The sequence below is a fragment of the Cetorhinus maximus genome, chromosome 13 (genome assembly GCF_964194155.1).
Source record: "Cetorhinus maximus chromosome 13, sCetMax3.hap1.1, whole genome shotgun sequence".
Lineage (NCBI taxonomy): Eukaryota > Metazoa > Chordata > Chondrichthyes > Lamniformes > Cetorhinidae > Cetorhinus > Cetorhinus maximus.
In genome coordinates this window covers 21,361,590-21,389,394 of record NC_135891.1, presented here as the reverse complement: position 1 = coordinate 21,389,394, position 27,805 = coordinate 21,361,590, and the positions used below count along the sequence as shown (strand labels likewise).

Below are 27,805 nucleotides of genomic sequence, written 5' to 3'. Positions count from 1 at the left end.
ATGAAGTCATGGCTAGGAGCTCAATTCTGTTCATCACAATCTCTGTGGTTATTGGTTCAAGGTATTAAATCACACATCAAAAACTGAATATTCTGTTACCAATTTAATGTTGAATAATTACAGAACTCAAAATTATCAAACGTCAAGATTTTTATTAGAGTGGTATTAAAAAAAATTCACAGATGTGATCAATGTTCCTGTAAGACAAAGAATAGAGTTGAAAGAACTCCTTTAAATATTGCACAGATTGAAATTGAAGACTTGAATAGTTGGGTGGTCCCTTCAAATAGCAAAAAAAAACCACCATCATAAGGCACATTTGCATTTATCTCACTTATATACATGATCTGCAAAGCCCCTTTTTGCATTAACACTGAACCAAATTTTTAAAGCTTCCAACATAAGTAGCGTTTATGTAAAACTCCATTGTAGAACCCTAGGTACAGAGTTTGGCCATGTATATGATTTGCAATAAAGGGCTGATGTATGAAACAGCTGCAAGGACAAAAGTAGATGGTCTGAAAACAAATCCATGCATTAGCCTAAATGCAGTTTGCAGAAATGGTTTGTTTGAAAGACAGCTCAAGTTGCTGGTATCAGTCCCAATCTTACATTGTACCACTGCCACACACTGGAGACAAGCAGTATTTTGGTTATTTAAGGGTCATCATTTTAAAATCACTGGTTCCCCATTTTCTAAATCAGTCTTTTTGCTTCACAATACGTTTTCTTATGTAACTGTGTTGAATGTCATCTACCAAACAAGTTTTAGAATCTGAAAACTTATGTGAATTCCCAGCCTATCAGATAATGATCTTAGCACTACTGTTTAAAAAGGAATTTTCACATCACCTTTAACAATGTACTACATTTTAAAAAATTAAAAAAATCAGACAGCTACATTCACAGATAGAACTAACAAATAGAAATTAGTTTACCTTTTTAATAGTTCTGTACTCAAGTTACAAATGAATACCTCAGAGCTAATGTCACATTGCTATATCATAACCTATTGAGTAGTGATTAGAGAAGTTCCACTTTTATCTTATAATTTGCCTCTAACAGAACCACAATTTAAAGTTACAATTCTTCAGCTCAGTAGTAAAGATCCATTATATACAAATGAAAAAATATTCTCCTAATATCTTATGATTCAGACACTTTGCACATATTGAGGACTAAAGAATGTGCAAGAGAATTTCCCGTCCTGGTCATCCACACTACTTTGGGTTACCTTGACACTGCATTTTTGTTTTGTACTCAATACATCTGTTTCAACGAAAGCAGCGTCACTTAAGAAAAACAACTATAAGACCAAATCCTTAAACAAGACACATTGGCCAGTCAACATAAAACCTGAACAAATTAGGTAATCTTCAGTTTCTTGAAGTACAAGTATAGCTCATTTATATTTGCAGTCAAAGTACAGAATGCTAATAATGCTTACTATGTTGTAGTCCCAGAATCTACAGTTTGCAGAGTGCAAAGCTACAATGGAGCTTCTGAGAATACTACTAAAAATGATTATTGCAACCCTTCGATTCAAGGGTCTACAATTAACCGGGCCGCCGCGAGAGATTAACCTCAAGTTCAAGTGGATAGACTTTAAGCTATTTCTCCAGCAGAAGAAATGCATTTTGATAATCATTTCTCCAAGATGGATTTTAAGTAATGCGCTACTGCCCATTCACAGGCTAGAACCAACCGAAAGGTTTCTCAGATATCTACACTTCTACTCCCATTCACCATATTCCTTGATGCATGTGTTTAAGACGAAATCTTAATATTCTGTTTCTGAGATTCCAGTTCAGCAGCCCGCTGGAGTGCAACATCCACCAGCAACTGAAACCCACTGAAGTCCTGGTGGAGCTCTGGTGGAGTGGGAGGTGGTGTGTTGAACAGTCCGTTATTAGGACTAGTCGAATCTGTGCATGTCACCAAAGTAGTGGGGTTATCAGTGTTAAACAGGGGTCGAACTAACTCTTGGTCAGTCAGTTTTGAGGTTTTCTTACTGTCGTTGCCAGAGTCTGGGCAGAAGAGTAAAGGCATGTCTTTAACCATCGATGTTGTCGCATGGCAGATGACAGAAGGCCGAACAGATGCAGACAAAAGAGTGGAGGTGGTAGCTGAAGCGGAATTCTCTAACGGGTTTGGTCCACTAATGCTTCGAGATGGGTTTAATTCAGAGGACTTGCTTTTGCGAGAAATGGTGAATTTAAGAGGGTCTTTGCCATCCTTCCGCAGCATGTCTGGTAAAAGTCTTCTCCTTGCATTGATGAACCAGTTGGAAACCTTAAAATTTGAAAGCAAGGGCAAGCAGTTATTTAATACATTGCTTATGTTTTCTCACTACAGCAAAATATGCAAGAAAAATCCCACCAACAACATGAAACTTTCAAAATTAGATTTTTCTACGCTATAAAATCCAGCTAGTTGGAAACCCTCAGATAATGCCGCTAGCTTCTGTAACCTAACACCAAATGAATTAATGTAGTGTTCCGAATTTTTTAAGAACATTCTTGGCAGAATTGAGCCACCCGAAACCTTCACTCCTTTAATCTAGTCTCTCACATGCAGAGACAAGAGGTTGTTTACTGCTCTCACGTCAGCTTTCTGATTTACAGAACTTATCTGGACACCTGAAGACTAACCGTCACTTTAGAAGTTCCTAATTGTGTGGTGTCCATGATGCTAGTTTAAATTGAAAGGGTGGAATATTAAAAGTCAATCTATTTTGAGGCCTGCAATGGAGAGTCTTCATCAGCCTGATTTCCCTTTCCTTCATGTGCCCTTCTAATTTGTATTCCCTGCTGGTTTAATACTGCTGCAGTTTGAAGCTCCTTAGCAGCACCAGCAATTTTATTTGCTGATGGAATTGATCAGACCAGCTCTGTATCAGCATGTTTTGTGAGGGATCACATAGAGATTAGGAAGCTCCATTTACAAAAGGAGTCGTAAGGTTTGAACTAAAGGGGCAGAAATTTTCAAGAGTGAAACAGCAACTCGAGATTGCTCGAATCCTATTTGCTGTAGCCTAGACAAAGCCTTTGTAAACAAGCACTGATGTGAAAGCAGTTTGCCTATCCCAGAACACATGACAGCATGGGTGCATACTACACACTGATCAAGTTGTGTAACTTGAAACCAGTGCTGAAGGAATTGCCGTTATGGTACTTCAAATGTGCACTGAGCAACTTAAATGTGTTGCACAAAGCATACTCAGTTAGTAGTGGGGGAGGGTGGTAATGACTAGAGTAGGCATTTGTAAGGAATCCAAGGCACAAACAGAAAAGGCAAAATGAGCGAAAACTGAAGACTGCAGGACTATGCCTAAAATATACAAGCAATCCAAGACACCAAATTATAGATTTGAGGCTGTGCAATTAAAGTGCACTGCTTCATAGAATTTAACATTTTGAAATGACATAGACAAGTAAGTCTTTCCTTCAGTTCTCGTTTAAAATGAAATGGCCAGCTTCATTGATCTTCTATAAGACAACCTTGCCGGTTGAATATTCAGCCTTCTTTCATAATTTTGTGGTTTACAATTTCATTGTAGAGACCCTCATGAAAGTCTGTTTATCAGATATCTGAGCACCTAACTTATTTGGAAGCCAAACAAAAAAAAAACATTAAGATAAAAACAAAAAGCTAAAAGCTACTGCGGATGCTGGAAATCCAAAACAAAATAAAAACAGAATTACCTGGAAAAACTCAGCAAGTCTGGCAGCATCGGCGGAGAAGAAATCAGTCAACGTTTCGAAAACATTGTACACACCATGAGATATTATGCTCGAAACTTGGAAATCAAAGAGAATGGATTTTTTTTTTAACATGAAATTAGAAAGAATGGGTATACATCAAAGATAAGCAGCAGTGGCTGCGTGTGTGTGGGAGGGGGGTTGCGGGAGGATAGGTTTTTGCCTTCAGGGGCACCCATTTTAGTTGCTTTTAGGTTGTTCCTTTCAATTAGATTCTGGGAGCGGTTTTCCCATGTTTATGCTGTTAAATCTGTTTCCATAGCAGGCTCACAGATCCAGGCTGGGCCGATGAATTAGCTGCTGGACTACAGAAAGCTGATTTGGCAGCAGAAGCCAGGTCTTGGGATCCAAACTGAAACGCAGAAGCAACTAAAGTGATTGTAGTTTACTGGCCAAAACTGGGTGCTTGCTTCAGCTGCCAATCAGAAACTTTAAAAGGGAAGGCCCAGGCTTTGATCACCACTGATTTAACACACAGAAAGCCCTTTCTCTTGTTAACCTCCAGTTCCGGGCACTCTCAGATATTTACCATTGTGTGTGTTTACAGTTGAGAAACGCATCACTTAAATCCACTAAAATCAGATTTTAAAAAAAGGCAAAAGAAACTCTACTCGTCCACTAACTAGCAGGAGTGATTTTACAAAAGCCAAACACATCTAATGTTAAGTGTGGTACTGCACATTTGAATTCTGTCCATCAAATCTGCTATTTGAAAGATGAATTTTTGAAACGTTTACTTTGATACATTCCCTGCTAGTTTGTGGGAGTTCCTCTCAACTTTCAGTTCAGCAGCAGAGGCACAATTAACAGTATTGATTTCGGTTGGAGCTGGAATTAGAGGGAAATTTAACACCAAATCTATGCATTCAGTCGGCCTTGCCTTTTGAAAACAGCACTTCCTGCTGTTGAAATAGTCCTTTTTACTGTGGGACAGATTCAGCAACAAAAGAGAACAAAAAAAATGGCTTCAATGGAGATGAAGTCCCTTTTTTACCACCCCTCCACCCCCAATCTCCTGTACTTGTTTTTTTTTAAAAAGAAAGCTTATTGATGGGACGTCAGTGCTGGAGAATTAGTTTCTGGAGTGGAAGCCCTTTAGGCAGTTGGTGTTTCCTTCAAGCGAACACCTTCCGGCAAATCCTGCAACCCAACTAGATGTGTGGGCTTTAATTTTTCTTTTGAGAAGTTTGTCCACGAGGTCGAGGGGGTGGGGAGGGGGGGGGGATTCAGAGGCTAAGCAAGTCTGCGCCTCCTAAAGCTGTAAATAAAAACAAAGTGCTGGAAAAACTCAGCAGGTCTGGCAGCATTTGTGGAGAGAGAAACAGAATAAGTGTTTTGAGTGGAATGTGGCTCGTCTTCAGAACCCAGTTTGAGTTCTGGGGAAGTCACATTCGACTCGAAACGTGAGCGGTTTCTCTCTCTACAGATGCCGTCAGACCTGCCAGCACTTGGTTTTATTTCAGATTTCCAGCATCCACAGTATTTTGCTTTTACCTCCTAAAACAATGTCTAAGCTACTACCATTTTGATCACTTTAGTGCCAATATCAAGTACTCCTAGGTCAGGCATTGCATGTTTAGAGTGCAGCGTAAATGTCTTCCTCTTTCCTTCCCAACAATATACCTTACTCCTTACTGCATCAACAACAACTTGCATTTATATAGCTCATTTAGCATTGTAAAACGTTTCATCGTGCTTCAAATATTAGGACAGTTGACCAAAAGGCTTAATCAAAGAGGTAGGTTTTAAAGGGGGAGAAAGGTAGAGAGGTGAAGGGAGAGAATTCCACAGCTTAGGGCCTAGCTCCAATGGTGGACACAGGGAAGATGGATTAGTGTGATAGTTTTCCATTTCCTTAGCCTGCGAGGCGACCTTATTGAAACATAAAGATTCTTAGGGGGCTTGACAGGGTAGATGCTGAGAGGTTGCTTCCTCTTGTGGGAGAGTCTAGGACCAGAGGGCATAACCTCAGAGTAAGGGGTCACCCATTTAAGACAGATGAGAAGGAATTTCTTCTCTCAGAGGGTAGTGAATCTGTGGAATTCTTTACCACAGAGGGCCTGTGGTCGTTAAGTATATTCAAGGCTGAGATAGGCAGATTTTTAATCAGTAAGGGAATCAAGGGTTGTGGGGAAAAGGCAGGAAAGTGAAATTGAGGATCATCAGATCAGCCATGATCTCACTGAACGGTGGAGCAGACTCGATGGGCCGAATGGCCTACTTCTGCTCCTATGTCTTATGGTAATCCTATAGCCTCAGAGAGATTTTCTATTAGATACAAAATTGGGGACAGTTTAGTTCTTGAAGACCATGCCCTCATTTCACATATGATTTTTGCAATCAACAGACCAAGGCGACTTTCATCCCCTTCTTCTGCAGTGGATTTGAAACCAGAGTGGAGAGCTACCATCTAACCTATTACACCAACCACTCGTTCTTCAAGTCCACTTTCTAATTAATATTAAGGATGGAGAAGTGGGTTTGTTTCTAAATTAGTCCACACATTACAGGTTTCATCTGCATTATGACGGACAGGTATTAATATAAGCATTCTTTCTAACTAAGTCCCCTTGCCCAACCCTTTGATTTCACAATGGAAGGAAATATGATCGGGTAAAACCTGCCAACAGTACTAAGTGAGAGGGTGAATGGCAAGTGTGCATTTTCTTTGTAGCCTTCATAAGTTAAGCAGCTGGATCCTGGCAGCCTTTATATTTGCAACCAAAAACAGGATATGCGGGAAAGACTCAGCAAATCAAGCAGCACCTACAAAGAAAGGAAAAAATGTATGTTGACATACATTCAAAAGGGAACTGGAAGGGAAATAAAGTACAGGGCTATGGGGAAAGAACAGGACGTAGGATCAATTGGATAGCTCTACCAAAGAACTGCCATAGGCACAATGGGCCGAGTGGTCTATTTCTGTGCTGTACCATTCTATGATTTAATGATGGCCTTCGCCAGAAATGCCCTTGTTCTGGTAAAGGGCTATGCCTGAAACGTCAACACTTTTGTAGAGTTGGTGTCTGACTTGCTGAGTGCTTCCAGCATTTATAGAATGGTTACAGCACAGAAGGAAGCCAAAACAAAAACAAAAATACCTGGAAAAACTCAGCAGGTCTGGCAGCATCTGCGGAGAGGAACACAGTTAACGTTTCGAGTCCGTATGACTCTTCAACAGAACGAAGTAAAAATAGAAGAGGTGAAATATAAGCTGGTTTAAGGGGGGGCGGGGTGGGTCAGGTAGAGCTGGATAAAGGGCCAGTGATAGGTGGAGTTAGCCCTCCATCCAGCTCTACCTGTTCCCCCCCCCCCAACACACCTTAAACCAGCTTATATTTCACCTCTTCTATTTTTATTTAGTTCTGTTGAAGAGTCATACGGACTCGAAACATTAACTGTGTTCCTCTCCGCAGATGCTGCCAGACCTGCTGAGTTTTTCCAGGTATTTTTGTTTTTGTTTTGGATTTCCAGCATCCGCAGTTTTTTGCTTTTAACAGAAGGAAGCCATTTGGTCCATAAAACATGATTCAGCAATCTGCAAGAACAATCCAGCTAGTTCAACTTCCCAGCCTTTTCCCTGCAGCCCTCAATTTTTTTTTTTCCCCATTCTGGTACTTATCCAATTCCCTTTTGAAAGCCACAATTGAATCTGCCTCCACCACCCTTTCAAGCAGTCATCTTTGATTCTTTAGCCAATCACTTTACTTATGCTCTCTGGTTCTCAAAATTCCTCTCTTATCTAAAGCCCTCATGATTTTGAACACCTCTATCAAATCTCCTCTCAACAATCTCTTCTCTAAGGAGAACATCTCCAGTGTCTCCAATCCATCCATGTAACTGATCTTTCTCATCACTGGAATCATTCTGGTAAATCTATTCTGCATCCTCTCTATTGCCTCCACATCCTTCCCTGAATGCGGTGCCCAGAACTGGACACAATAAATTGTTTTAGAATCCTTTTCCTAAAGTTACAAAATTGAACTTAAAACTTTTTTTTTTTACACACACACATGAGATTGCAGTCATACTAACTGTTAGAAATCTGCTTCTGGCAGTTTACTTTGGTTTTGCCACTGTCTAGGGCTATATCCAGTGGCACTAACATGGCACTTTGTTCAATACAAAAGCAGCTTTAAACAATAGTTTAACTGTCAGACATCTCTGACGATCCACAAATGGATGCAAATAAATCTCACCCAAAGCAGTTAACTACTATTGTCAAGTAAGTGAAAATTATCTACTTTGAAACAGGGATTTCTATTGTGTTGCTAAAACAAAACAAAACCAGTTCTGGAAATCAGGTATTGTAAAACTTTTCAACACAAAAGAAAAGAGTCTCTTCTGCAGCTCTCCAGATGCCTCAACTGCTAACTGTTTATCCAACATTGATCCTAATCTTAGACCAGAATGTAGACTTAGTGTTCCCCAGCAAATGCTGTCTGACTTGAGCATTTCCAGCATTTGCTGTTTGTGTCCCACATTCAACTGCTGCTGCTTTTAAAAAGAAAACAAAGAAAAAAACAAAATAATAGTGGAAACACGCAGCAAGTCAGTCAGTATCCATGGAGAGAAGCAAGACCCACAACCCTCCGAGATAGCTGTGCTCTTCTAATTCTGGCCTTTTGTGCATTCCAAATTTTAATTGCTCTGTCACTGGTGGCTATGCCTTCAGTTGTCTAGGTTCCAAGCCCCAAGGAATTCCCTCCCTACATCCGGCCACTTTTCTACCCCACTTTCCTCCTTTAAGACGCTTATTAAAATATAACTCTTTGACCAAGCTTTTTAGTCATCTGCCCCAATATCTCCTTATGTGGCTCAGTGTCACACTATGTTTTAAAATTCTTCTGTGAAGTGCCTATATTTATATAGTGCCTTTAATATAATGCAAATTGTTGTTACTTCCAGTGTAAGACAACTTTTGTCAGAATTCTTTCAGATTTCTAGCATGTGCAATGTTTTGCTTCTATCTTTTAAAAGCGAACTAGATGGTTGCTTGAAAAAACACCATTGAGTATATGTAAAACAAGTAGAGTAGGATTTGGTAGCTCATAGGGGTAAAAAAAACACTGGTGCAGATGTTATAACTGACATGTCAAAGCTTAGAAAGAAACCATTCTATGATTCTACAGTCTATGTTTTAAGTGATCTCAGGCAGAGAATCTAAAAATGGAAAGTGAATAAGCCAGGACAACCCTTCCTCATACGAAGAGTCATTCGGACTCGAAACGTTAACTGTATTCCTCTCCGGAGATGCTGTCAGACCTGCTGAGTTTTTCCAGGTATTTTTGTTTTTGTTCTAGATTTCCAGCATCCGCCGTATTTTGCTTTTACCCTTCCTCATAGTTATCGAGCGACAGGATGGGACAGGACTCTGTTGTGATGCACCTTACAGAAGAACAGCATGCCAACAGTCACTGTCTAGGGTCACACCTAAACTTGGGTAGCAAACTGGAGAAATAAGGGGTCAAGTAGGAATGCACCTCTTTTCAAACTATGTTAAACACCTAAGTTGTTATGGAGTGTGGGGGCTGGTACAGATCACAAAGGCCGTAGTTTTATGCTTGTCTGGGGATCCCCTACAATTACGTATACCATCCCAGTGGACCTCTTCAAGTTCTGAAAGACAGAAGCAGGGGAAACGGTACTATCACTCCAGAAAACATCTTTAATGAGTATATATACACAGGAACAATAAAGTGCTACTAAGTCAACCAGTGTTAAAATCTGATGGCCTTGTGGCCCTCCCCCCACCACCCAGAGGTCACACTGAGGGACAAATATTTGAGTCATAGGTCAAGGGTCCAATAAAATCTCAAGATTTCTGTCAAAGTAATATACTTCATCAGTACGTATGTAGGCTATCCTGACTTTAGCTGCAGGAATCTTTTACTGTTGCGATCCCATTTTTTTTTAAAAGTTTCTTTTTGTTCTATCTAATCTTTAAGTTGGTGCCATCTTTATACATAACTATGAACAAACCGACCGAAAACAGGTTGCCTTTTACAAACATGAATCAACTTCAGTTTCTAACAACATAAATGCTGCTGGATTAGGAGTGAGCCTAATCCAGCGAGTGAGTCAGCCTCCATTTGGGATGTTCAGGTGAGTCCAAACTAAACACAGCCCTAATCCATCAAAAACTCCGAAACTCACATCTGAACTGCTGCATTTGAGGAGCCCAGTGTTATGTACACTTCTTTCAGATGCTGAAATTAAAGTGGACATCCGATATGATCCACCTTCTGTTGCGCAGCGTAATGAGCCAATTCTCCATTTCAAATGCATTGAAACAGGGATGGATACTCCAAGGGCAGGATTTGTGCGAGAGTGAATTTTGGAAACTGCAGGGTAAACAGGATGTGGATTCACCTCTGACGTCTACTTCCCAGCAGCCTACTTTTTGTCTGAAGTAATCTATCACAGGACACAGATGCATAGCAGGCTGCAGTGTGTGTGTGTATGCACATAGCAATATACGTCAAAAGAACAGACCCATCTGGACAGCAGAACAGCCGCCCCACTGAGATCTTTCAATCGCACTTTTTTTTTAAATAACCAAATTCTTTGAAAAGTGGCTCTGAGGATTTGCAGTTTCTCCTTACCATTGGTGAAACTGCCCTTTATGTTTAATGCTGTTTTAGTAATACAGGAAAGAAAAAGATGAGACTACCAACAGTTCACCTGCATCAAGCTCCTTATTTCTGCATCTCTACTTGTAGTGACTGACACAATGCCTTAACGCATCTGTGTTGGTTAAAAAAAATTGCACAAGAACGTTTAAAAGTTTTCTTTTTCCCATATCCTTTAAAGTTAATATTTAATTCTGTGCTATATCACCAGTACTTACAATTCTCTAGTACCCTGGCCAAATGGTTTTTCCTTCACATTAAACTGACCTGCAAGCTCAATCATAGGATGGTGGGGAACAACACACTGCCAAAGGCAATTCTGGCTTAGCCCAACAACCCCAGGTGTGCACTTTCCAGAGGTGATCACTGGGATAGCAACCAGTAATGGAAACCCTGGCTGACTTTCTTCCCTCTCTCTAGTTTGGGCTCGTTGAGGGCCATCGTATTTTCTGTACCACTGCACCCCAACAGAGATCAATGTCAACTCTACCTAGAGCAAAGGTTGAAATTGGCCTTCCTGGTTCATGTACTACCTCATCAGGTGAAAGCTAGCAAGTGTTTTTAATGTAATAAAAACAGAAAATGCTGGAAAAACTCAGCAGGTCTGACAGTGTCTGTGGAGAGAGAAACCGCGTTAATGTTGAGTCTGGTATGACCCTTCTTCTGAAGATGAGTCATACGGACTCGAAACGTTAACTCTGCTTCTCTCTCCACAGATGCTGTCAGACCTGCTGAGTTTTTCCAGCATTTTCTGCTTTTATTTCAGATTTCCAGCATCTGCAGTATTTTGCTTTTATCTAAGTGTTTTTAATGTTCATGCATGAACCACAGTGAGCACATATACTCCATTTACTTCTCCTATTGAGAAAGCTTCAGAAGAGCAGAGGTAAATCAAGATCATAGCTATTTTTTCCCACACCCTTGCATGAAGTCCACGCAAAGGACGAGTTCTTTTTAAGCCACTTCCGTCTTGATTTTTGGTTCAAGTATGTTTATAAGCATATCTTTGCTGTAAATTAGGTATTTAAAAAGGCAATCACAACGATAAAATCAGTTTCTGTATCCTGGATTCAAATGCTAAATTTTCCCACCAAAGGCACCGTAAACCAAGTACTGAGAAATTAGGCTTGACACAAGGTACGTATGGTATTTTCACTTGTCTTAGGCACAAATGCTTTCCCCCCTCCATCCCCCATCAAGTGATCTCTTTTTGACCACTGGTCACAACTTGTACTGTAGTGACTTTATTGCAACTTAAAAATAACCCTGTGTGAATATTGTGCATTTGGAGAACAGACAAATAGGGAAGAAAGAAAAGACAAATTAATACAAATTTTAAGTTGTAGGACATTACTACTATGGGGACAAAGAGATCATGTGACTCAGTAACATAGTAACAATGAACAGGGAGTATGTTTTAGAACAGTGCGAAATGCACACTAAAATTTACACTTCGAATTTTTTTTAAAAAAGGAAATTTGTGCTCAATGTAAAATTTTGGGTTAAACCCGCTGAAAAACCAAGTATTTTGTAACGAGAAGGGCTTTAGGCAAGGAAACCAGGTCTAGAAGACAGTCTTGCATTCACACAGCACCTTTCAAAACCTCAGGTGTCCCTCAGCATTTTACAGCCAATGAAGTATTTTTGAAGTGTAGTCCATGTTGTAATGTAGGAAACATTACCAAGTTATGCACAGCAAACTCCCAAAAATAGCAAGCAATAAATTACCCGATCGTCTGGTTTTCAAATTTTGGTTGAAGGATCATTTTGGTCTTTGACACAAGAAGAGCTCCCTTGCTGATCTTCAATAAAGCCCTGACGCCTTTTATAACTACCTGAGATGGCAGATATGGCATCAGTTTAACAAAATGGCATCCTACTGGCTATATTAACTAGCCCTCCTCATCCCTCAACACCTGTGTGCAACTTTTGTCACTGTTGGGCACACTATTCTGCTCCAATACCATTCCTTCATTATTCAGCTGGGTGAATCTGCCCTTGACTGGTTCCATTCTTAATTAACCAGTCATAGCTAGACAGGTATCAGCACTGTTATCTCTGGAGTCCCCCAGAGGCAGGGGTGGGGTGGGGGGGGCTCTCCATGGCCTGCCTCCAACATCTCGTCCATATGCTACACTTGGTGACAACATAATGTCAGGTTCCACAGGTATGTCGACAGCACCAAGCTCTCTCCCTCACCACCACCTCTCTCGATTGCTTCACTGTATTTGATTTGTTTTTTCTATTCATTCATGTGACGTGGGCTTCACTGGCTAGGCCAGCATTTATTGCCCATCCCTAATCGCCCTTGAGAAGGTGGTGGTGAGCTGCCTTCTTGAACCACTGCAGTCCTTATTGTGTAGGTACACCCACAGTGCTGTTAGGAAGGGAGTTCCAGGATTTTGACCCAGCAACAGTGAAGGAACGGCGATATATTCCCAAGCCAGGATTGAGAGTGGCTTGGAGGGGAATTTCCAGGTGGTGGTGTCCCCATGTGTCTGCTGCCCTTGTCCTTCTTTATCGTAGTGATCGTGGGTTTGGAAGGTGCTGTCTAAGCAACCTTGGTGAGTTCCTGCAGTGCATCTTGTAGGTGGTACACACTGCTACCACTGTACGTCGGTGGTGGAGGGAGTCAATGTTTGCGGATGGAGTGTCAATCAAGCGGTTGTTTTATCCTGGATGGTGTCAAGCTTCTTGAGTGTTGTTGGAGCTGCACTGATCCAGGTGAGTGGACAGTATTTCATCACACTCCTGACTTGTCACACTAATTGTCTGACATCCATTACTAGATGAGCTGAAAATTCCTCCCACTAAAAACTAGGAAGATCGAAGTTGCTGTCTTGGTCTGCGCCACAAACTAAGTTCCCTATCCACCTACTCCATTCCATCCCTCTCCCTGGCCACTGTCTGAGGTTGGACCAGCCCATTCTCAACCTTGGTGTTGTGGCTGCCCGAGATGAGTTCCCCAACAACAAATCATTCCATCACCAAGACCTCTGCAATATAACCCGCCTCAGCTCATCGCTGCTGGAATCCTCATCAACGCCTCTGTCAACCCTAGCCTTGACTATTTTAGATGCTCTGCTGGCTGCCCTCCCACCTTTTATCCTTCATAAATTTGAACATATCCAAACTCTTGTTGCCTATTATCCTAACCCACATCAAATTCTGTTTACCCATCATCTCTGTGCTCGCTGACTTACATTTACTCCCGGACCAACAACGCCTCGATTTTAAAAATTCTTATCCTTATTTTCAAGTCTTTCCATCACCTCGCCCCTATTTTGGTAACCTTCTCCAGCCCCACAACCCTCAAAAGATTCTGCGCTCCTCTAATTCTGGCCTCTCTTGTGTATCCAATTTTAACTGCTCTACAATTGGCAGTCATGCCTTCAGCTACCTGCCCCAAGCTCTGAAATTCCATCCCTACCCTCTCCATATCGCCACCTGCTTTTATGATCTTCCTAAAAATCTCTCTATCTCTGTCCTATTATTTCCTTATGTGGCTTGGTGTCAAATTTTGTTTGATAACCCTCCCATGAAGTGGCTTGGAAAGTTTTACTATGTCAAAGGCGCTATATAAATGTAACTTCTTGTTATTGTCTAATGTGAATGACGCCAACTCTGACAGTACAGCATTTCCACAATACTGCACAGAAGTACCAGCCTGGATAATGTGTTGAAGTAAAAATGAAATAGCTGGAAAAACTCAGCAGGTCTGACAGCATCTGTGGAGAGGAGCACAGTTAACATTTCAAGTCCGAATGACTCTTCATCAGAACTAAAGAAATATAGAAATGTGGTGAAATATAAGCTGGTTGAGGGGGGTGGGACAGATAGAGCTGGATAAAGGGCCGGTGATAGGTGGAGGCAAAGAAGAGATTGCCAAAGATGTCACAGACAAAAGGACAAAGAGGTATTGACGGTGGTGATATTATCTAAGGAATGTGCTAATGGTGACATTAAGGGTAGAAAGCAGGACAAACAAGTGGCAGATGGCCCTAGTGGGGGTGGGGTGGGGGGAAGGGATCGAAATGGGCTAAAAGTGGAGATTAAATGATAGATCAAAATAAATTTAAAAATAGATGGGAAAAGAAAAATATATTTTAAAAGTATAAATTATTGGAAAAAAGGGGGGGGATCAGAAAGGGGGTGGGGATGGAGGAGAGAGTTCATGATCTAAAGTTGTTGAATTCAATATTCAGTCCGGAAGGCTGTAGAGTGCCTAGTCGGAAGATGAGGTGCTGTTCCTCCAGTTTGCGTTGAGCTTCACTGGAACACTGCAGCAGACCAAGGACGGACATGTGGGCTTGAGAGCAGGGTGGAGTGTTGAAATGGCAAGTGACAGGGAGGTCTGGGTCATGCTTGCGGACAGACCGAAGGTGTTCCGCAAAGTGGTCACCCAGTCTGCGTTTGCTCTCTCCAATGTTAAGGAATGTGTTAATGGTGAAATTAAGGGTAGAAAGCAGGACAAACAAGTGGCAGATGGCCCTAGTGGGGGGAAAGGATCGAAATGGGCTCAAAGGTGGAGATTTAGCACCCCTTTGTCCTTTTATCTATGACATCTTTGGTAATCTCTTCTTTGCCTCCACCTATCACTGGCCCTCTATCCAGCTCTACCTGTCCCACCCCCCTCAACCAGCTTATATTTCACCACATTTCTATATTTCTTTAGTTCTGATGAACAGTCATTCGGACTCTAAACGTTAGCTGTATTCCTCTCAGGAGATGCTGTCAGACCTGCTGAGTTTTTCCAGCTATTTTTGTTTTTGTTTCAGATTTCCAGCATCTGCAGTATTTTGCTTTTATCTTAACGTGTTGAAGCCTTTAGATGGGCTTGAACCCACAATATGTTGACTCAAGAGGTGCGACTGCTGCCACTTACATTAGGCACCAGCAAGAACATATTAGTGCTGCATTGTCAGGAAGATATAATAATTCTCATAATGTTATTGGAATTTATTGTAAAACAGTGGTATCTGCGTCTGTGGGAGAGACTTAATTGGATTAAAGGCAGCTGGTCTGAAGGCTTTGATGTAAACATGGTAAACATGGGGGAAGCTTAGAATGTAAGGTGTAAAAGGACATTTGCATTTTTAAATAAACCAGGCTTGACTGTTTTCAAAGGAGCAGGAGTGAAATGTGTCACCTAGCCAGGTGATGTTTAGAAGCTGTTTATTTTTCCCCAGAGATTATTGGTAAAATTAGTACTATAATAAATTTTTATTATCAGACAGGTAAAGTCCAAAGACATAGTGAAACAATGGAAATTTGCATTCAAAGGGGAAAATATGTATAAAGGAGTGAAGGCTGTGTGTAAGGGTAGACAGTTTTAAGATCTAACAATTGTGAAAAGCCTTCAGCATCTATGCCTCAAGCTACTGTCTTCACAGGACTGAAGTTAAGAAAACTCACATTGAATTCGACTGGTTCAGGGTATTGTGTGTCACCTTGCCTGGGTCTTTTAAAATGTGTGTGTCTTACTGTTGCCTTAACGAAAGTGCAACTGGGAGTCATTACGTAGGAAATTTATAAGTTATTACAGTGGTAATTTGTAGATCTATGTATGTTTAAAATCATTTTTATTATTAATAAATGTTTAATCTAGTTTTGTAAAAACCTATAAGACTTAGTGGTCTTATTACGACTGAATTCTAGGTGCATATCTCAAAATTTATACAAATTGCAAAACAAGTCTCTTCAGGATTTGAAGAACTCAGCATTTACCATCAGCTGTGGCATTAACATACACACTTAACAATGTTACAACATTGATTTAGGTAAAATAATTACTTATTTTCAAAAGAACACTAGCTGACCTGAGAGATGGCTCAAGGTTGGTCTGGAACACAAATGTGAAGTTGCTAAGATGCAGTCATGTTTAAACTTGTTGGTCCTTTTCAGGCCCCTGCTTAGGTACTGCTTGTGGTGAACTGAGACGCATCCTGAGGCTAATTTTCTGCTGTTTAACAACTACTTGTAAATTCCCAGCTTCTGCTGGTCAAGGAAGGAAAGGGTACCAAGGTCAGAGAAATGCCTGGTACACTTGCTCTTTTCTTCCCCCAGTATATTAAAGGCACTTGTAACTCTGGTGTCTGAAGTGTGACTGGCATAGAATAGACCCAAGATCATTTCTTTTGATAAAATATAAACGTTTGCCTACATGAGTCATTTCGATGCTTGGAGAGACAGACATGATTTCAAAGCAAGGCTGTTAAGAACGTAGATGTCATTTACTCGATCTTTGAAAATATTGAGGCTGGGGATTAACAAGGCAGACTCCATTTACAACAGCACCAACTGTGCAACTGGCATCATCATGAAAGGCAAACTGATACACTTGTTTAAAGGTCAATCTTTTGTTGCTTTGCAACTCTATAAAAGGCAGCAATCTACTATTTTTAAATCAAAAGTCTATCTGGCATTTACTACATGTGCAGACATTTTTGTTTACATACTTCAGAGGTGTACCCAATGGAAAGTTGGGCTTGGTGGAAATGAATCCCTTTGTAACCAGGACATGTGGTGAATGTAACTTGAATGTGAAGGCTTAGTTCTTCATTAATTACAAAGAAATACTAGATACACTAACCCAACATCTGCTGCTCACAACTCATTTACTTAGAGTCAGCCTTCAATTACAGCGTGAAAAAAAATGCTTGATTTGCATTCAGTATGGCTCTTGGAATCTGCACACACAGGGCATACTGCAGGAATTAGATGCAGTTGGTTTTTTACTGCTTCCACAGGAATATACTCTGCTTTTAAAAGGTGAAAAAGATGCTTGTTACCCTTCAAACTAAAGCACAAAAGGACTCCATCTTCCTGATGAAACAACCCTTCAATCCCTAGTACTATGTAATTAGATATTTTGGTAATGCTCGTCAAGGGCTTCTAACTCTCAAATTCACTAGTGAAATGGTCTCTAACAAGTAGGCAACTAAATATCCAAATTTAAAATGTTGTTTGGAAGCACCTTTATATCAAGAAACTCGATTACTTTTCCAGACAGTTGAAGCTTATAGTAAACAATACCAGGAGTTACTCTTCCTAACTCCTTTGAGACAGATGAGACCATAGGCAACAAACACTGACAGGAAATGGCTTTCGTAACAAGGTTCCAGACCAACTTGGGCATGTCGACTAAGTTAATATTTTGACTGCTTCACACTGACTGTCAGAAACATTATGAGTATTCAAGGCACTTGCTTTTATCCCATGCTTTTCGGTCAATTGGTTATAAACATGCCTCCAAACGAGTTTAAAGATCTATTTTACTACTTTAGTCTGTAATAAAATGTCCATTAAGTCTCAGTCACAGTTCTCTGTAAAGTTAATAGGACCACATGAAAGAAAAAAAGCTTAGATCGATTACAAGAAATCACAAAGGCTGCGGCCATGCAACAGAGCTCCATGTAGGAACTGGTTGGTTTCGCTTTTACTAACAGCTTCAACAATCAGCTGTACGTCCCCAAAATACCCTAACACTGTCACACTCTGTAGCTGGAACTAAGCCATGACCATATTACAATACCTTGTTTTAAAAGAAACTCGTGTTAGAAAACACTCAGTGAATAAACTCCAATCTAAGCCATGTCAATATGTTTAAAAACTACAACTTCAACAAAAACAACCTACATTTATAGTGTGGCTTTAACACAAGGAAACATCTCAAGTTACTTTTCAGAGGGATAAAGAAAAAAAATGGACCCCAAGCTAAATGAGAAGTTAATAAAAGAGAAAGTCCTGGGTCAAAGAAGAGGTTGTAAGCAAGATCTACAAGTGAGGTGCAGAGCAGATAATGTGAGGGGGGAGTGGTTTCAGAGCATGAACCTCAGTGGCTAATGCTGCCAATGGTGGAACAAAGAGAGCAGGTTACACCTACAGAAGTTGGTAAGTTTTTTTGAGTGTGATACTCCCTCATTATTGTGTTCACGCTTACAGAAAGGTGAGAACAGACCGCAATACACAACAATGCTCACCCTCTTGGTAAGACTAACTATGGAGAAGCTAAAGAATCTCCCCCCACCCATAAGGTAATTAAACAAGCTCCAGACTCATGATGCATTGCTCAAAATATTTAAACCAGCCCATTCCCCAGCCAACATGCCCTTTGGAACATAGGACCATACAGCATGGGTGTCCAAACTGCTACCCTTCAGACTCTCAGTCTGGCTCCTGAAGGCCAAGTGACCCATCCCTCTTTGCATTTTGATTTATTTGCCCCGCTTGAATTTCATGGCACTGTGGGATTGTGAAGGGATGATTTTACCACCGTTTACCTTGTTGGTGAATAACTTCAAAATCATAACACCAAAATCTATTGGTGAGCTATATGCAAATTAGGTGAATCTGGATCTAAACTTTTTGTGTGACTCCTAAGGTTCTGGCACATATGGAACATCCTTGCTAAATGCTAAAATTCAAAGTTCTTAATGCACTCTCTCTAATACTCTTCATTCTTCTTAAAACTTCTACCCACCTTCCCCCAATCCCCAGAATTCGTGTCTCCCGTGTGTGGGCATGTCATCCTTGACAGGCAGGCTGTTTCCAGGCCTCCCTCTCTCTGCCACTGACTGCTCAAGAGATGCACAAGAGCAATCTGAGGATTACACTCCTCTTGCTTTTACCTCCATGGCACAGGCGAGGTCAGGAACCCAAATGGAGCCAAACATCCAGACTCTGACCACTGCTCTGCTAATTTAGTTGAACCGAGCCACAACAATGAAAAGGCTGCAAGGCGCGATGAATTACCCATTGAAACAAGTCCCAAGCCTGGAAAGCACACACTGAACAATTTCCCTTACCTGCAATACTGTTAGATTCGCCTGTCCAGACAAGCTGAGCTTCTCTTGCTCGGATGGATAGGCGTTCAGTCGGTGTTCGTACAGCCAGTCCCTCAGGATCTTCACCGACTCTTTGGAAAAAATCACATGTCGTTTCCTCTTCTTGGAATGGGCCATGTCGGAAGACAAGCTGCCATCGTCTTCTCCCGTCTCGCTGTCTGACATGGTCATGTCCCCTGGTCTCCTCTGGCTACTGGTGAAGGCTGCAGAGACAGAGACAGAGAGAGAGAGAGAGAAGGGGGGGTGGGTGAAGCAACGCCAACAGCGGAGCGTTAGTTACCAGGCATTACTCACACATCACAAACTGCAACACAAAAGCCACTCGGGCAGATCACAGCCTAAAACCCCATTTAAAACAGAAAAAAGGGGGAGGGGAGGAGGAGAAAAACAAGTTTAGAAGTGGCTGGTTAAGCAGTGAAGCGGGACGAGGTCCATCACTCAAAGACCACAAGTTTCTCATTTTTTTTTAAAAGCAAAAACCCAGAAATATGCTCCTTTATTTGCCTAAAGGAACAATTTCATTTAACTCGAAGGGAGCATACATCTCTCTACCATCCTGTTTAAAACTTTTTTCAACAAAACAATATAAATTTTTTTAATATCTAAAGTACATAAATGAAAAAAAAAAGCAGACAATAAACTTAGGAACAAACTTTGCCGCCATTGACAAGTGGCTGAACACTGTCCCTTTTGTTGCTGTGAAACAGGAACTTGCAAGGGTATTCCCAGCTCAAACTAACCCCCATCTGTCAGACCAACATTCCCAAGAGGAAGTTCGCTAACTTAAAATAAACTTTTTTTTTTGGGTTGGTGGAGAGAGGGGGGGGGGATGGGGAGAAGTCTGAAAAAAAAAAGTTTCACCATTTCACCTCGTGTCAAGAAATCCCAGTTTCTGTTTAGTGAACTAACTCCATTCCTCCAACCACCCCCCCTTCCCCTTCCCCCTCCCCCTCCCCCAAAACAACTGGTTTGCTTTTGATAATAAAACATACACACAAATACATTTTTGGGACCCGTGCTTCGCAACACGACAAAAGGAGCCGAGCACGCCGACTTGAGAAAGATGCCATGCTTTCCCCCTTTTTTTTTACAAACCAGGCATCTGGAGAGAGAGAACCATTCCGCATTAACAAGGCCACTCACTCATTCACACACAGATGGGATTTCATGCATCTCCCCTTCACAGACAGAAAGGAAAAGAGATTTGAACGGGTTCGCCACCAGATTCACAGCCGGGCTGTGGGGGGGGAAGAGAGAGAGAGAGAGAGAGAGAAAAAATAAACAATCCCAAAGCAACTAAGCAAAAAAAACAAACACCTAATCGCCACCTCCAGCTCCCCTATTGTTCAGGACGCCAGCGCTTTGACAATGTGCTAATTAGACTGCAGCAAGGTCACACCTAACTTACCTTTCTTTGCAGCTTTCATCCTCTTCCACTTTTAGTGTTTCTGTCGGACGATGGAGTTTGGATTTTGTAGCTTCATATAAAAGTGTAAAAGGGGGAGGAGAGGAAGGGGAGGGGGGGGGTGGAAAGAGCACGTTGCGTGTGTGTGTGTGTGGCGCTGCTGCTGCTCCACTAGTCTTTCCCCTACGAGGACAGCGTGGCGCAGTTAAACAAAGCTCTCTGCTCGCCTCTCTCTCTCCCTCTACCTGCCGCTGATCCCGATTGGAAATGCTGCTGACTCTACTCCTGACAACTCTGACAGCTCACCCCGGAAACGACCTGACACTGACGTCACCTGAAATCACAACTTGCTCTGGAGCTGTAACCCAGCAGCAATGTGACACACACACACTCACACACACAAGGCTCTAGTTCTGTCACAACTTCCACGCAATCCCCATCACTGCAGCAGCAATCATTTTGCAACCATTATTATCAAATTATGTTTGACGACTTATTGCACGCCAAAGCCTCTTGGAGCGATTTTGAAAAAAAAAAGCCTTCAAGGGGGCAGGGGTAGCAAGAGGACAGTAATGGCTTGTTTTGCAGACCAAATATAGAAATCCATCCAAATCATAGTTAAGCGTCAACCTCGAATGAAATATATCCGTTTGAAAGAAGCAAAAGTCTTCATTTAATAAAAAACGCTATTTTTAAAGTTCGCCACGATTGCCAAGTACACATATGGTGCATCATGTATTTCGAAGTTATAACGTAGAATGCTTAATATGTTATGCTTAATATGCGTGATATTTTCCAAAATCGGCCGGTTGTTAATGCATTTAAAATAAAGGGGTCACTGCTATGTTAATGAATTTGGTATATGCTATTGTAAACAGTCATTTCTAGGTTTATGTTGCTGGAGTATTTTTATCACTTGCACATGATGTCATTTTGATTAAAATAACAGGTGACCTTTCTCCCCAGCAATGAACAATTTTTTTGCTTGATATTTTTTCAACTGAAATTTATGTTGTTTTAAAAATAATCCACATATCCTGCATGCAGCAGATGAGCTTCAAGGCCTCCAGCAGCATCACCAAGCCTCACTCCTAGCAGTTGTGTGACATTGGCCTGAGGATGATTAGCTTGCTGCAAATTTTTTTCTTAGTTTCCCCATGCCCCCACCTTCTTCTTGCTGCAGCACAGTTGAGTTGTAATGTACAACTGCTCTGTTCAGAGCAGGCTCAAGGGGCTGAATGGCCTAGTCCTGTTCCTAATTTGCGTTAGTATTATGCCACTATGCATTAAGGCTGGACTTCCCGCCCTCTCTCTGGCAATTTTGGCAGAATTACAGTGGGCGGCAAGAGTAAATAGACCTGAAATATACTTTGCTGAGCCCTCATCCATTTTAAACCCCTCTGCATTTCTGATGAATGTGATGGGTGACATTTACTATGTCCATCCATACAAAGGCAGACATACTGAAATGACAAAAATGCATCATCAAATGCAATTTTCATCATTTGCATTATTGTAATGCTGGGCATCAGGAGGGGCTTTTGTTCCCTGGTATCTGGCATTGCTATGGGTGGGAAAGGGAACATGTGAAGTTAAAATGGTCCAAAAGCTTATGCATGTTTCATGATAACTTTTAAAGGTTTCCTCAGCCATCGCAGTGATTGCTGGGCCACAGTGTTACAGGAGATAAAAACAAAAAGCTAAAAGCTACTGCGGATGCTGGAAATCCAAAACAAAAACAGAATTACCTGGAAAAACTCAGCAGGTCTGGTTACAGGAAACCTTGCTCCCTTCATCACTCAGTGAGTGTGGGAGCGTGGCTTTAGCCATCTAAGTGCTTAAGTCTGGAACTCCCTCCCTAAGCCCCTTACACATCTCCAGCTCTCTACTGTTTGAGGATGCTCCTTAAAACTTACCTCGTTGAGCAAGTAAATGTCTCCTCTGGTGCAATTTTTTTGTCTGATTATGCTCCTGTGAAGGACTTTGGATGTTTCACCATGGTGAAGATGCCATAAGTGTGAATTGTTTTTGAAACCACTGAGGACTGCTGGAGAAATTTTCAATGCCCTCTCCAGGTCGATTCTCCAAAAAAAGTAGGGAATCTGCTGTAATTATATAAGTGACACCTAGGCCAGAAACCTGGCCAAAGTCAAGGGTGCATCTTGTGGTGGGCAGAAAATGTGCCCTGGGTTTCTAAGTGGGGTATATGCATCTTTATGTTTAATAGAATTTTTAGTAAGTAAAAAATGCATTTTTAGGATCTTGTCAAGCTTCAGAATTTTTCACTTTAACTGTTATATTCTCTCTATTTAGGCTATGGGAAAAACTCCTGAAATATAAGGGAAAAAAATTCACTTACATGGCAAGATCAGTGTATGCCCCAGCATATTTTATACTTATAGTGTAACAGGGCAAAAGCAGAGGTTACGAGGCGAAATAATTGACAATGTAAACTACTTCACATCTCCATTAATAACACATAATCCATAATTTTTACCTTTATGAACCTGAAGGGTGTAATCATGAGACTAATGTATTAATGAGGTAGGATAATGAGACCTGATTTGCCTATGCAAATTGGGTTAATTGCAAAATCGTCTTGCTGCCTGTTACTCAAAACCTACAATTCCTATATTTAGAATGCACCGAGGTCATGGGTAATGTTCAGGGAACAGTGTACTGCAATATATTAGATTTCAGTCTTACATGAGGTGGTGATAATTAAATATATTTATGCATTATGTCAAAGTATGTTTTAATCCCTGTTCTTCACTAATATTTTTTGTCCTTTTTCTACATCAGAAATAATGACAACATAAATTGCTCAAAATTAGAACCATTATTTAGTGATGTGATCATAAAATTTACTTGAGACCAACAACATTTTTCTGTCTTGCTTGTTAGTCAGGAAAACTCCACATTTGCTTTCATATTTTGAACATTTCATATTTATTGCATTATCAAGGCTTATTTGGGCTTCTAGGCAATATGTATGTAAATCTACAAACATTTATATTTCATTGTTCTCCATCAACTAACTGCAACTACCATATTTTTTGTGAAGCAACTATGAAGTATCACAGGCCAGATGCATTGGGTATCATATTATTGATAAAGGAATGGGAGTGTCTGCCTTCCATTCTTATTGGCATTTCTAACACTAGAGAACCTACATGGGATAACCCAATAAACAAAATTCAACCAATTTATCATGTTACAGCTTGAGCTTCAGCTAATTCTGTGTCAACTCAAATATCAGACACCAGGAGAAGTGGGGAAGCAAGAAACCTGTTATCTTCAAATCTTTCTTCATTTCCTTTTCCTTAGCCTTTCCACTCAATGAAGAGGCCTGAGGTGACAAAAGCTTGTATCTATCTCAGATCTTATCACAGTAATTTATGTGATAGCTGCAAGAGTTAGTCGATGAATAATTATCCAATAGCCTTTAAAAAGAAACACTTAGTCTGTTAAATTGGTGATCATCCTATTGAATTGTAAAAATATAATCTTGTCCCCTGATTTTTGCATACAATTGCATCATTTGGCAATTCTTATTCAAACAGTTGCTTGTCAATTGTTTGGATCCATTTCCTTTTCAATTGCAGTATCTTCTATCAAGGTCATAAAACACAATAGACATTGTTTAAATAGAATTCGCTACATTAAAAACATTTCTGAAGTTTGACTAATCAGGATTATCACTTTGAAATTGTGGCTTTCAAGGTTTTCTGTTTGTGGAGAACACCTGCAACTCTTGACACATTACTGGACGATATCCTAACTTGGAGGAGCTTGTATAGTTAATTCTTTTTAAAAGCTGCAAATGCTGGAAACCAGAAATAAGAACAGAAAATACTGAAAATACGTGGTCCATCTCTGACACTTCCCTACCCTTCCTTGAGCTCTCTGTCTCAACTTCTGTTGATAGACTGTCCACCAATATACATTACAAGCCTACCGACTCCCACAACTACCTCGACTACAGCTCCTCACACTCCGCTTCCTGTAAGGACTCCACCCCATTCTCTCAGTTCCTTCGCCTCCGTCGCATCTGTTCTGATGATGCCACTTTCAAAAACAGTTCCTCTGACATGTCTCCCTTCTTCCTTAACCGAGGTTTTCCACCCACGGTGGTTGACAGGGCCCTCAACCGTGTCCAGCCCATCTCCTGCACATCTGCCCTCACACCTTCCTCTCCCTCCCAGAACCATGATAGGGTCCCCCTTGTCCTCATTTATCACCCCACCAGCCTGCACATTCAAAGGTTCATCCTCCGCCATTTCCGCCAACTCCAGCATGATGCCACCACCAAACACATCTTCCCTTCACCCCCCCCCGTCAGCATTCCGTAGGGACATTCCCTCTGGGATACCCTGGTCCACTCCTCCATCACCCCCTGGCACCTTCCCATGCAATCGCAGAAGGTGCAACACCTGCCCCTTTACTTCCCCTCTCCTCACCGTCCAAGGGCCCAAACACTCATTTCAAGTGAAGCAGCATTTCACTTGCACTTCCCTCAATTTAGTCTACTGCATTCGTAGCTCCCAACGCGGTTTCCTCTACATTGGAGAGACCAAATGCAGACTGGGTGACCGCTTTGCAGAACACCTTCGGTCTGTCCGCAAGCATGACCCAGACCTCCCTGTCGCTTGCCATTTCAACACTCCACCCTACTCTCATGCCCACATGTCCGTCCTTGGCCTGCTGCATTGTTCCAGTGAAGCTCAACGCAAACTGGAGGAACAGCACCTCATCTTCTGACTAGGCACCTTACAGCCTTCCGGACTGAATATTGAGTTCAACAATTTTAGATCCATCCCCACCTTCTTTCCGATCCCCCTTTTTTTTCCAATAATTTATATAGATTTTTCTTTTCCCACCTATTTCCATTATTTTTAAATGTATTTCCATCCATTGTTTTATCTCTACCTTTTAGCCTATTTTGATCCCTTCCCTTCACCCCACTCCACCCCCACTAGGGCTACCTGTACCTTGCTCGTCCTGCTTTCTACCCTTCATTAGCACATTCCTTAGATAATATCACCAGCTTCAACACCTCTTTGTCCTTTTGTCTATGACATCTTTTGGCTACTTCCACCTATCACTGGCCCTCTATCCAGCTCTTACCCCCCCCCCCCCCCCCCCCCCACCCCCCAACACCACCTTAAAGCAGCTTATATTTCAGCTCTTTTCTATTTTTCCTTAGTTCTGTTGAAGAGTCATACGGACTCGAAATGTTAACTGTGTTCCTCTCCGCAGATGCTGCCAGACCTGCTGAGTTTTTTCAGGTATTTTTATTTTTGTACTGAAAATACAACATTTGTGAAGAGAAAAGGCATTGAGATTTCAAGTCAAGAGACTTCCTCTGAACTGAAATCTTGTTGGAATTTTACTGGCAAGCTGTGGGTCCTGCTACTGGGACCAAATGTGGGGATCTGGGCCTGCACAAGCGAACAGCGGGACCACGGAAGAGATTTTAAAGGTTGCAAACAATTAACAGGCCGCTGCCAAGGCTGCTATCCAATTAAGGATGGTGGTCTGCCTGTCCAAGCAGTCAACCAATTAGAGGGTTGGTAGCTCCACCAGGAGAAGTAACCCCTGGTGAGGCTGCAGGGAGAAGGAGAGGGCGTCACCAAGTTGAGGAGCCCTCAAAATCCTGCAAAGAATTTTTAAAATGTGCTGGGGTCAGACAAAGCAGGCCCTGACAATCAGAGGGGTGAACTCTCCAGCAGAGTTGCATGGACTGCCATTGTTGCCAGCCTTTGTGGGCCATCAAGCCTGCAGAAAGGAACATGTCCCCTGGGGAGCCACTTGGAACCTGCCTCAATGAAGCTGACTCATCTCATAGCCTACCTCAAATGGGTTGGTAAAATCCCTGCCCTTATTTCTGAGAAAACTTCTAACATCTAAAATGTTCATCCGCCTTCTCTCATTACAGACCACATGTATTTTCAGCATGTTTCTTTTTAATCCAAAAGAGTGGCCATGTCTTTATTACCGAAAACATTTTATTACTGCACATTCACCATCATGATATATGACTCATCATAGCATAATAGGAAGTAAATAATCAATACTGACAGAATGTGAAACCCTGGAGAAACATTAACATAAAATTACATTCTATTAAAGGAAACTAGGCGATAGTCCTATTAGTTACAAACCTCAGTTGTGCAGAAAAAGATTGCACGTGTTTCATTAAAACTGGTCTGATTGTATATTGTTTTGCTCTGTTGAAGGTAAAACAACTCGCTAGGTACAAATTCAATGATTAAACAAAACATGCTGAAACACTTGGAATTTATGAAGTGCTAATTTCCAAAATGATGTGAAAATGATCGCCTTCTCTCAGTCAGCATCTTCAGAGTCTAAAATATAATTTTAATAAATAATCGAGTGAAGTGAATGATTTCTAGTTTTCTCCTGATTTCCAGTAGGTGCTGACTCAGGCCACATATGGTTTACCACTATTGGCAGTTCTCCTGTACTTTGTCCAAATTACCATTCTTTATACTTGAGAGACTCGACAGTGAGAGTTGAGCAGTTATTTGGTCCAGGGACAGGGAGGTATCACAACTATGTGCATTTTCCAGCACCATTGGTGTGAGGAGGCATGCCCACCATAAGCAAATTTGCTCCCTTTCACAGGTGGCAAATCAGTTAATGCTGCAATAACTGGTTTGCTTCCTTAAGGGAATGTTGGCAGAAGGTTGGTGCTGGCACAAGACGACAAGCTGCAGCCTGATGCCCCTCTGGCATTTGCAGTTCACTGGTAGCATGGTAATAAAGTTTAGCTGGCAAAGTGACTTCCCGCGAGGAGGTTCAGGTGACTGGCGCAGTGAATAACAGTGGTCGGCCGCTAATCGCTAAATTTAGTCCCATTATCTCAAAATAAAAAATGCAAAATACTATGGGATTTCTTCCTCATCTAAAATACATGATCTACTGTAACTGTCCATTTGGCATTCAAGATGTAACATGATTCAGTTTATAGAACGTAGTGATGAAGAAGTCTATCGTGGTCAGGTCTCAGCTGAACAAGCATGCACGTACAACTGCAGCCAACTGCAAAAGGGAAAAGGAACATCATGAAATGGTGTAAACGACAGTAAAAGTGAACACTATTATACACACCACTAATAGCATAGAAAAATAGTATAA

The 27,805-nt window shown here is 41.3% G+C and overlaps 1 protein-coding gene across 2 annotated transcripts; it reads right to left on the bottom strand.

The window, feature by feature from the left end:
- Positions 1-132: 132 nt before the first annotated feature.
- Positions 133-20,923, bottom strand: LOC144688482 (homeobox protein TGIF2-like). Of its 2 annotated transcripts, none has more exons than XM_078555084.1 (3): positions 20,648-20,923; positions 19,201-19,442; positions 133-2,292 (listed from the first exon to the last, which is right to left on the bottom strand). In XM_078555084.1, the coding sequence occupies exons 1-3, from the start codon at positions 20,664-20,666 to the stop codon at positions 1,768-1,770; spliced, it is 786 nt and encodes a 261-aa protein (XP_078411210.1). In that variant the 5' UTR covers positions 20,667-20,923; the 3' UTR covers positions 133-1,767. The 2 variants fall into 2 exon arrangements, with proteins under 2 accessions (XP_078411210.1, XP_078411211.1); XM_078555085.1 differs by lacking the exon at positions 20,648-20,923 and adding an exon at positions 19,893-20,012.
- Between the last annotated feature and the right edge of the window lie 6,882 nt (positions 20,924-27,805).